Source organism: Arvicanthis niloticus, chromosome 20 (genome assembly GCF_011762505.2).
Source record: "Arvicanthis niloticus isolate mArvNil1 chromosome 20, mArvNil1.pat.X, whole genome shotgun sequence".
Classification (NCBI taxonomy): domain Eukaryota; kingdom Metazoa; phylum Chordata; class Mammalia; order Rodentia; family Muridae; genus Arvicanthis; species Arvicanthis niloticus.
The window spans coordinates 27,228,364-27,240,125 of record NC_047677.1 but is presented as its reverse complement, the minus strand read 5'-3'; the positions used below and the strand labels follow the sequence as shown (position 1 = coordinate 27,240,125).

The 11,762-nt window shown below is 48.7% G+C and overlaps 1 protein-coding gene across 1 annotated transcript in view; it reads left to right on the top strand.

Moving 5' to 3' along the window:
- Positions 1-11,762, top strand: part of Macroh2a2 (macroH2A.2 histone) — a 46,085-nt gene that overhangs the window by 33,501 nt on the left and 822 nt on the right. The window contains exons 5-8 of the mRNA XM_034524182.2: positions 497-607; positions 2,263-2,362; positions 3,278-3,367; positions 8,149-8,323. Coding sequence (XP_034380073.1) covers positions 497-607; positions 2,263-2,362; positions 3,278-3,367; positions 8,149-8,323 — 476 coding nt within the window. The remainder of the gene's footprint in view (positions 1-496; positions 608-2,262; positions 2,363-3,277; positions 3,368-8,148; positions 8,324-11,762) is intronic.

The following is an 11,762-nucleotide window of genomic DNA, read 5'->3' as shown; positions in this document are numbered from 1 at the left end:
TTGATTGAACCCAGGCCTTCCTGTGTGTGAGGCAGGCACTCTACCAACCGAGCTGTATCGATACCCATATTGTGTTAGCCGTTTCTTTCCTGTTTACTGTTTCCTCGGCCTGGGGTGTGGCTCAGAAGCAAGTGATTAGGTGACGCCCCGAGTTCAACCCATAGACACCCTCCGGTGGTGAAAGGGGTAAGCAAGGCATAATGATAAGTGTGTATGAATGTCAAACTGAAACCTTTTACTTCGTGTGCCAGTGAAAAGATGGAAGAAGAAAGAGAGGGAGAGAGGGAGAGGGCAGCAGAGAGAGACCAGGAATTCAGCTCAGTAGCAGAGTACACGTGGCATCCACATTCACTGCAGAACAGATCATCCAGTGGACTCCTGACCACTTCCCTTCATACCCACGTCGGTGATGAACACGGAAGGACTGTCCGGCAATCACGGGAGGGCGGGTGCTCTCTGGACCAGGTCTCATGTTTCCCTCTGGTTTCACCCACAGTCCAAAGCAAAGGACAGTGATAAAGAAGGAACATCAAATTCCACCTCGGAAGACGGGCCAGGGGACGGCTTCACCATCCTGTCTTCGAAGAGCCTCGTTCTGGGGCAGAAGGTAATAAGACAGGCTGGGCTGCAGTAAGCTCCTCTGTATACGACACTGCTCACAAGCTGCGAAGCCTCCTCTGTCCAGGCATTGTATATATTTCCAGAGCAAGACTATTGGGTGCTGGTCAACCTAAGGTCAGCCTAAAGTCTTCCCAGAGAATCTGGACAATAAGATGGCATTCCTCGTTCTCCTGGGAAATCCCCAAGCCCTAACTATGTCTTCACCCACCGAGAAAAATCTACTGCTTACTCCCAGCCAGACTTGAAGAGGCTAGCTTCCATGATTAAATGTCGTTTAACAGAGGGAGAGGACAGCAATATATGTTTCTTGAATGTGATGGGTGCTAGGAATGAATTATTTGTCAATAATTCAGTCTGCCTGCCTTCCTTAGCTGCAGGGGAAAAAAAAAAAAGATAAAAACCTAACAGAGTATATTCCAGCAATTTCTCAGCATCCTGCCAGACATGCAAATAATTCATTTCTGTGCGTGTCAAATTCACTGAACAGACATATTATCTACAGAGCCAACTCAGGGCTGAAATAAGACACATGGGGAAGTAGCCAGTGAGGCGGATCTCTGTGTGCTGCCTGGTTTCAGCCTGCATCGAGTGAGATGCATTCCCATCCAGACAGCTGAGGACCACAAGGTTTCCAGGGAGCAGAGAGTGGCAGTTTCCTTATTCATTTCTGATATTAAATAATAATAACTGAGACCCAAAGAGGTGGCATGTATGTCTCCTCCAGGGCCGTGAACATTCTTCCAAACTTATATAGAGAATCAGAAAGCTTCCGCTCCCCGGAGAAGACACTGAGAAACGCTTTTTCTTTTACTCTGCCAAAACCACATAAGGCAGCCCTAGGAATGTGGTTCTCTGACTGAGAATGTAGCTCAAGGATAGAGTGTTTCCCTGGCACACACACATTCATTCCTTGAATGGATCCATAGCACAGAAGAGGGGTGGGGGGAAGGCAGTTGTCACAGATAAGGGCAGGGTGTGAACCCAGAGTCCAGTCCTCCCCACCAAGACCATGGACCTCCTCCTATACTCCTTAAGGTGTGAGGAGATAGCAAGTCCTGGGCTGCTTTCCACACAGCTACTGAGGTGTGCCAGAGGTGACCCAGGCCACCAGGGTGAGGAACAAAAGACATATGACAGAGAGAAAGAGGACAGGAGAGCCCATGTTTGTTCCGGGCAGTGAAGGCTGCTGGTCTCAAAAGCATGGATGCCCAGGCCTGTGATCCCAGCCTTGGGAGGCAGAGGCAGAAGGAGCTGAAGGCAAACACTGGCTTCCCAAGTGAATTTAAGACCAGCCTAAGCTACCTGAGGCCCTATCTCAAAACAAAAGAAATAATTGGGAATTTGAACCCCTCTCTGCTGGGCTGACGAAGATGGCTCAGCGGTTAAGAGCACCGGCTGCTCTTGCAGAGGTCCATCGTGGCTCACAACCATCTGTAATGGGACCTGATGCCCTCTGAAGATAGCTACAGTATATTCATATAAATAAAACAAATCTTAAAAGAAATAAAAAAGATCATGAACCCCTGTGCTGACCCTCAACCTGGATGGTTGAGAAAAGCTACACTGAGGGTTACACGAAACGATTTTCAGTAGGAAAGCTGATCTCCTTCCTGTTGTCACCATCTTTTCTTCCTACCACAGCTGTCCCTGACCCAGAGTGACATCAGCCATATTGGCTCCATGAGGGTGGAGGGCATCGTCCACCCAACCACAGCCGAAATTGACCTCAAGGAAGAGATAGGTAAGGCCTGGGGTTTGGAGAGGTGGCATGGTGTAGCCCAGTGTCCAGACAGCTCTCTCTGACTCAGTTGTCCCTCTGCCTGAGGTCCCAGGTGGAAATGACTGGCCTTCAAACAGCTTAGCTGTCAGTCAGAGCCTTTGCAGCTCAGCCCACCAACGGCTCTGCAGCTGCCGCCATTGCTGCCGCTTTGTCTTTGCTGCTGTGTTTTCATGTCCTCCCCTCTGCCTGCATTATGAAAAGTAGAGCAGAAAACACCACTCGGGAGAAGCTTTCTATGGGCACCATGCACGCACAGGGCGTACAGACGTACACGCAGGCAAAACACCCATACACATGAAGAATGGGTGAATTTGTAAAATGCCTTTTAGAAAAACATATTATTAACACTGGTGGTGACTTCACAGATTTGAACAGTGCTTTAGCAACACACATGCCGCCTTCCCCCACACTCCCAAGAGAGATGGGGGTCCCCTCCTGTGTCTCACACATGGCACAGTGACCCACCCACCTGTCACACGAGACCGGATGGGGAATCTTGCACGGGCCGTGTTGTCTTGGTATTTGGAAAGGTTTTCATTTGGGTCTTTCCAGTTGGGGTGTTCCCGCCCTGCTGGGACGTGGATCTGTGGAAGATTATATGCTCATCAAGAGGGACGTCTGGGGTTCCATACTCGGCAACACAAGAGAGGGAGAGAGAGACGTGGGAGCGGGGGTGGGGGATGGGGATCCTTAACAAAGCTCGTCATCCTGCACAGACCTCTGTGCCGTGCCACCAGTGCCAGCGACCACTGGCAAACCAGCATTACAAACGAGACATGTCACCTGAATATCTACGCTTCTCCTAACCTAACAAGCCCAACAACGAGATTCTACTGATGGGAGTTCAGGACGGCCCCCCACTGTTCTCCTTTGCAGGTAAAGCCTTGGAAAAGGCTGGGGGTAAAGAGTTCTTGGAAACCGTGAAGGAACTTCGCAAGTCCCAAGGCCCTTTGGAAGTCGCCGAAGGTGAGTGTGGGACGGGGCTGCGTCTCAGCCTGGCTCAACCCGTCCTTGCGACCTCCAGCCTCCCACATCCACACATGGTCACTGTATACAACAGAATGAGCCATCTCTAGAACCCACGTCAAAAAAAAAAAAAAAAAAAGCCAGGCACATTCAAAGTCATAGGCTTGTGACTCCAATGATGAGGTGGTGGAGGCAGGAGGATTCCCGGTTAGACTCATTGGCAATCTAGTCTAATCTATTTGGAGAATTCTGGGCCAGCAATAGTCCATCTCAGAGGAGGTGGACAGTGTTTCTGAAAGTGACACTAAGTCTTCTCTCTGGCCTCTAAACACACACACACATGCATACACATACACACACATGCACACACATGCACAGGGTTGGGGTGGGTCCTGCGTTAGAACTGCTGTGGATTTGAATAGCAGGTGTAAAAAGTCTCCTATGCTCTGGAGACTCTTGGACCCCTTACGGTCATGAGCAGCAGAGGTGATCACTAAATGGTCTCTGAGGTTATTTGGGTTAGTTTTGCATGTGTGTGGCAAGATACACAGGACATAAAATTTATCCCATACACCTCTTAAAGTATGTAATTCAGCGGTATCAAATACTTCTACAGTGTTGCACAACCTGATACACTATCTCCTTTCAGAAGTTTCTTACCACCTCTGACCAAACAGTCCAGGTCCTGGAAACCACTAACCTACTTCCTGTCCCTATGGATTTACGTGGACATGTCATGTAAATGCAGTCATATAGTGACTGGTTCTCTGTGTCCGGCATCTTGGAACTGACATAGTATTTTTTAATTTCATGTACATTGTAGAATATCTCATCCCCTCTCCTCTTTTTTTTTGTGATCAAATAATATTTGTGTTAGCATCCCATCACTGTGACAAATGCTTGAGAAAATCAATTTCATAGTGGGAAGATTCATCTTGGGTTCCATTTCACAAGGTTCAGTCCAAGGCTGGATGTTCTGTGGCTTCAGGTGATGGCTCAGTGGATTAAGGTACTTGCTGCCAAGCTTGACCGCTGCTCAAAGCAGTGACAATCCCCACGAGGAATGAGGTGGCTGTCCAGTGGTACTACTGCACTCACCTAGCATCCGTGAGGCCCCAGGTTCGATTCCCATCATTAGGGGATAAAGCCAGAGTAAAACTCCCATAGCCAGGACTGGAGAGATGGCTCCAGAGGACCAGGGTTCAATTCCCAGCAACCTCCAGTCAGCTCAGTCTGTAACTCCAGTTCCAAGGGATCTAATGCCCTCTGCAGACCTCTGTGGTCTCAAGGTCAGAGCAGGGTCAGAGGAGGCTCCCTGGAAATGTGGGGAGAAAAGCAACTGAACACAGGACAAGAAGCTCTAAGGTGTTTCTAAGCAGAATTCGGAAGTTTTGAGTGAATGGTGAAGTTGTAACTAAAGAGTTATTATTATTATTATTATTATTATTATTATTATTATTATTATTATTAATTACTACTACTATTTCTTCTTTTTATGTATGAGTGCTCTATCTGCATGTACACCTGCATGCCAGACAAGAGCATCAGATCCCATTACAGATGGTTGTGAGCCACCATGTGGTTGCTGGGAATTGAACTAAGGACTGGAAGAGCAGTCAGTGTTCTTAACCGCTGAGCCATCTCTCCAGCCCCTGCTAAAGGGTTCTTATCAGGGAACTTTCCAGAATCAAATGCAAGTTCAGGTTGGGCAAAACAAATGAAAGTAAATCCCGAACCTGGCCCACCACAGAGATTGGTCAGGAGTTCTGAAGTCGGGAAGAATACTTAAAGCTGTCAGAGAGGAGAGGTGACCGACCATCTGTAATAACCTGGCAGCTTGAGCCAGCAAGAGAGCTCAGCCAGTGAATGTTCTTATCGCCATGGGCTTAAAAACCTGAGGTCAGCCCCTGGGACCCTCTTAGTGGAAGAAGTGACTCCCCTGTGTTTTCCTCTGATGTGTGTGCACTGTGGCCTGCATGCATTAGTGCACGTGTGTACACATGCGTGTGTGTGCGCACACACATACAAATATAATATTCCCTCAGAAAGAGAAAAATTAAATTTTCAAAATGAGGGTAACCGACCTCCTCGCCTCACAAGAAGGGCAGCAAGTTAATTGAGCAACTTACAGAAGAAGGAGCCTATTGGGGGCCTACAGTTTCCAAGGCAAGTCTGACCATCATGGCAGCAGGCAAGCAGGCATGGCGCCAGAGCAGGAGCTGAGAGCTTACATCTTGATCCACACGCAGGAGGCAGAGAGAATGCTCACCTAGGAATGGCGTGGAAGAGCATTTGAGGCTTCTGAAACCTCAAAGCCTGTCCCCATTGACACACCATCTTCCAACAAGGTCTTGCATCCTAAGCCTTCCCAAACAGTTCCACCAGCTGGAGGCCAAGCATTTGAACGTACAGCCTGTAGCAGGCTGTTCTCGTGCAAACCACCACAGGTGGGATGAGGAAAAATGTCACGCTAGCGAACGAGAGTTGCAAGCCAGCGCTTCTGAAGACTGGCGACCCACACGGAAAGGCTCATGGGACCTGACCTTGGGAGGCAGAGAAGGACATGCAATTTATTCCTTTAAGAGCTTCTGTCTCCTGCAGGCTGAGGGCAGTTATGAGATATATGCCTTTTGTTTTTTATTTTATATGTATGAGTATTTTGCCTACATGTATGTAAGTGTATCACCTGCATATCTGTGGGTCTCCCTTCTCCTGGGGGTCATTGGCCTCCAGGCCATGAGGGCAGAGGAAACAGAAGTGATGGGGGAGGTGGGTGTTCAGACTGCTGCAAGCATTACGGAAGGACTTCCAGAGACCCTTCAGTGAGACGGTTCTCCTTATGGCTCCAAGGGTAGGGTGTATAAGTGTTTAGGAGGTTATGGGCAGAAAGGATTGACTGGTCATAACATGGTTCCAAATTACCATATAGGTGGGTGGTAAGGCCTGATTGGTTATAACACAGTACCTCATTAGCATGCTCTAGAAAGGCTGAGCCCAGATGTATGTGCTGAATGGGGCAGCGTTTGCAGGAAGCTCTGTGCAAGTCATTCTCCAGATAAGATCAGGCACCTGTGTTTGAGACACTCAGTCTCCAGATAAGGTCAGTGGAGAAGGGGAACCTTGCTCTGTTTTGCACAAAGCTCTGGAAGCTATCCAGACAAGATGGATGACTACCTCAATATCAGGGTCTTCTAACATGTCTGGTGCCCGCCAAGCCAGAGTGGAGGGTCAGATCCCCTGGAACTGGAGGTGCAGACAGTGCTGAGTCTTCAGGTGGCTGCTGAGAATCGAACCTGAGTCCTCTGGGAAATCAGCCATTGCTTGTAACTTCTAGCCATTCCTCCACCCCACCCCATCCCAGATGTATGCCTAAAACTTGTGAAAAAATATTAACCTCTTGGAACTGGCAAATGGCCCTTATACCACTATCCTTGCCAGAGGTGCCTGGGAGCCCAGGTGCCACCATGTGTATTCTCCAATCTGGAGCAGTCCGTGCTGAGCCTCTGCCATGTGTGCTGTGCTGTGGATGTGGGCGTGGCCCTGAATGAGGAGGTGAACGGCCAAGTGAGAATCCCAGGGTCACACAGTGCATCTCTTAACCAGGCCACCCAGTTCCATGGCAAAGGCTCAGAAAAGATGGCCAAGGGAGCTAGGGCGGGAAGGACACAACCAAGCGTGGGGACAGAAAAGCTACCTCTGATGATTGATGGCCACAGGGACTTCCCTCAGACTCCTCCATAGCCATGTTCTTACAAGATTTGACACTGTCACTCTGGCTGTGTGGGCAACGCATGTGTGTTGAGAGACCCTGCCAGTTTAGGTGAACAAACAGTTCAGAAAGAGAGAGAGAGAGAGAGAGAGAGAGAGAGAGAGAGAGAGAGAGAGAGAGAGAGAGAGAACACAGAAGATAGGGCCTAGTGAAAGAACTCATCAATTAAGACCACCGGCTGCTCTTCCAGAGGACCTGGGTTCAAGTACTAGCATCCACGTGGTGGCTCACAGACCTATTTAATTACAGTTCCAGGGGCCCTGCCCTCTTCTGGTCTTCTTGGACATTGCATACATACAGTAAACAGACATGCATGCAGGCAAAATCCTCATACCCATAAAAATATTTTTTTAATTTAATCTTGCCAAGCGGTGGAGGTACACACCTTTAGTTCTAGCACTTGGGAGGCAGAGGCAGGTGGATCTCCAGGTTTGAAGCCAGCCTGGTCTACAGAGTGAGTTCCAGGATAGCCAGGGCTACACAGAGAAACCCTGTCTCAAAAAAACAAAGACAGAGAGAGATGGGGTGGGGGGAGAAAGCTACCGGCCAGGCACTGTGGCACACCCCTTTAATCCTACCATTCTGGCATGCCACCAATGAAACTTAAGCAGTGTGGCAACCCTGACAGTCCATCCCTGTTATCTTTAATTGCAGTCACTGTGTGCCCTTGGCCATGTCAGGGAACAGTTAAGAATTCAGGGATTCTGTTGTTTGGAGATGGCATTACTTAATCTTCCAGAGTTGCCAGATGTGATTTCGATGTGTTCCCATCACTGGGATCCTCTTTGCATATATCCCTGACCTAGGGCCTGTTGGCAGGTTACCAAAAATAATAAGCTGTCACTTCAAGGCTAAAGCTCTGCTTTCTGCCAAACCGGCCGCACAGTGGCAGGGCTGTGTCACCTCCTAGTCCTCCAGGATCTCTCAGGGTCACCTGGGAGGCCTGGCCTAATCACCCGGCTTAAGGTGGGACTTGGAAAATAACCTACTGCATCTCTCTCCTGTGTCCCAGCTGCCGTCAGCCAATCCAGTGGACTCGCAGCCAAGTTTGTCATCCACTGTCACATCCCCCAGTGGGGCTCGGACAAATGTGAAGAACAGCTGGAAGAGACCATCAAAAACTGCCTGTCCGCAGCTGAGGATAAGAAGCTTAAATCTGTCGCCTTCCCACCGTTCCCCAGTGGCAGGTAGGACACCGATTCTGAGTTGAGGTCTCCAGCCTTTCTGTCAAGAATCAGGTACTCGCTGGGCAGTGGTGGCGCACGCCTTTAATCCCAGCACTTGGGAGGCAGAGGCAGGCAGATTTCTGAGTTCGAGGCCAGCCTGGTCTATAGAGTGAGTTCCTAGAAAGCCAGGGCTACACAGAGAAACCCTGTCTCTTAAACAAACAAACAAACAAACAAACAAACAAAAAGAAGAATCAGGTACTTGCCTACATGTCGGCATTCCATTGGCCCATTCTAGAAGATGCAGCCACGGTCCGCCAGCACAGCCAGAATGTTAGGTAGGCAGTAGAGTGAAGAAGCTAATGTCCTACTTTCCGTACACAGTCCCCCAGCCTGGGATGACAGGACTCCATGTCTGGGGCCAGCTTTCCCGCCATGTTGATATCCATGTCCAGACAGAAAGGTAGATACCATGGGTAAGGCCGCGTGGCACTTTAGTTCTGCGTAGACTTGTGAGTGCACATGTATGTACATGTGTGTGTGGAGGCCAGTGTCATTCCTCAGGTAATGCCCTCCTATGCTATGGTAGAACATTCTGTCCTAAAGTAACTTAGGCAAGCAAAGTGTGTATTTGGTTACACCTCCAAGTCACAGTCCACCCTTGGAAGAAGTTAGGCAGCAACAAAAGGCAGTTTGTCTAAAAGAAACCTTGGACAAATGCTGCTTGCTGGCTCACTCATTGGCTCATACTTAGCTAGCTTTTTTATACAACCCAAGATCATCTGCCTAAGGAAAGGTGTCCCCCACAGTGGGCTGGTCCCTTCCATATCAATCATCAGTCAAGACAGTCCCCTCCCCCAGACATGGCCACAGGCCAATCTGATCTGGGCAGTTCCTTAGTTCAGGCTTCTCTTCTCAGATGACTCTAGGCTATCCATCTTGTTTTTGTTTTGAGACAGGGCCTTACTGTGTCCAGGTTGGCCTAGAACTCACTATGTAAATTAAGCTAGTCTTAAACTCAGAGAGATCTGCCTGACTCTGACTCTTGAGAGCTTAAAGATGTGTATCACCTTGGTTTTTTATTGCTGTTATTTTAGTTTGAAGTTTGTTTGTTTGAGATAGGGTCTTGCCTGGAGGTAGTGTCACACACCCTTGGTCCTAGCACTAGGGAGACAGAGGTAGGCAGCTTTCTGAGTTCAAGGCCAGCATGGTCTACAGAGTGAATTCCAAGATAACCAGAACTACACAGGAAAACCCTGTATTGAAAAAAAATCAAAACTGGGAAAAAAAAAAAAAAAAAGAGCTATCCTGATATCCTGGAACTCAATATATAGACCAGGCTGGCCTCAAACTCACAGAGATCTGACTGCCACTGCTTCTCTAGTGCGGGGGATTAAAGGTGTGCGCTGCCATGTTGGACTTACCACCTTGTATTTTTGAGAGAGTCTTTCGTTGGTTTTGAACTAACCAATTAGGTTAGGCCGACTGGCCAGTGAGTCTCAGGGATTGTCTTAGGGTTTCATTGCTGTGAGCAGACACCATGACCACAGGAACTCTTATAAAGGACAACACTTAATTGGCTCTTGCTTACAGGTTCAGAGGTTCAGACCATTATCATTATGGTAGGAAACATGGCAGCATCTAGGCAGGCATAGAGCTGGAGGAGCTGAGAGTTCTACCTCTTGTTCTGAAGGCAGCTAGGAGAAGACTGGCTCTTCCCCCCCCCCCCCCCCCAGTGTGGTTAGAAGGAGGATCTTAAGGCCCACCCCCACAGTGACACACTCCCTCCAACAAGGCCACGCCTCCTAGTAGCACCACTCCCTGGGCCATGTGTATTCAAACCACCACAGGGCTCCACCTGTCTTTATTTCCCTGGCACTACAGACTTTACAGACACATATCTCCATGCCCAGCCTTGGCTATCTGTTCTAAGAATCAAACTCAGATCTCCATGCTTATGTGACCCAACTGAGCTGTCCCCACAGCACACGCCCCATGTTTGTTTCTGAAAACCTGCTATATTCAAACCCCACACCCTCACCCTTGGCCCTCAGCCAGAACATACAATCAGAAAGCCCCAGGCTCACAGACAGACCTTGCTAATCAAAGTGTGGTCTGTGAACCAGCAGCAGCAGCATCCCCTGGTTATAAATCAGGACCCCAGACCTGTTCAAGATCCCCTAGGGAATGCTCAGGACAGGAAGGGAAGAACCTGGGTCTTTGATAACTGAACCAGGAGCAGTGGAGGCTCTCACTGCAGCTCCGTGGAAAGAGGTTGGACTCAGAGACACAGGAAAGCAAGCTGACGACAAAGTAATGAATACTGTAGGATGTATTCTTCATGATCAGGCCTTGGGTGTCATGTCCACACAGAGACAGTCAAGAGAGTTCAGGAAGTAGGCATATCCTGGACTCGGACCTACCCTAGGTATCTTGGTAGCTGACCCTGAGTGGCGATGATGGCCGAGTCCCTAGAGGCTGGTGAACAGCACTGTTCATGACTCCCTCCCTGGTTGTCTGGGTTCTCAGCAAACTTCTACCAACCCAGTCTGCCAAGAGTAGCTCCTAAAGTCACAGGAGCACATGAGTGAAGATTCTCAGTGGTTGTCAACCTTCCCAGTGCTGTGACCCTTTAATGCAGTTCCTCATGCTGTGGTGACCCCCCACAAACATAAAATTATTTTCATTGCTACTTTGTAATTATTAATTTTGCTACTGTCAAGAATCATAATGTAAATATCTGATATATTTATCTATATTATTTATATTTATTATATATTTAGGATATCTGACATGTGACCCCCGGTGAAAGGGTCAGTAAACCCCCCCCAAAGGGGTGGAGGCCCACAGGTTGAGAACCACTGTGCTAGGCACCCACAAACCAACTGAATCCCAGCCCCCAGCAATTTTGAAGGCCCCTCCCTTGTTGGATAATCTGGTTAGCATGTAAACTCAAAAGAATTTTGCCTTTTTGAAGACATGGTCTTATACATGTGAAACTGACAGGATTTACAAAGTCAAGTTCTTTGAGTCGGCTGACACAGGTTCAAACTTGGGACATCCTTTACATACCGAGAGCTGTTTGTGACCTTAACTGAAGTCACCTTATCTAGGTCAGCAGGGACATCTCCACCTACTCCTGTCCATCCCTTGACTAGTGCCAGAGAAGGTGATTTGTGGACTGGCCCCATGCACAGTGAGTCCCACACCGTACAAGGCAGGGTCCAGGGCCGGAATAAGAAGAAACTGAGAGCAGGATGTGGTGGCACATGCTTTGAATCACTGCACTCTGGAAGGCAGAGGCAGGCAGATCTCTGAGTTCATGGCCAGCCTGATCTACATGGTGAGTTCCAGGCTAGATAGGGATATATAGCAAGACCCTGTCAGAACAAAAACTAAAAGGGGCCGACTGATCTCCCTCTCCCCAGACTAGGAGAGAATCACCCCAGTGGGTACAGGG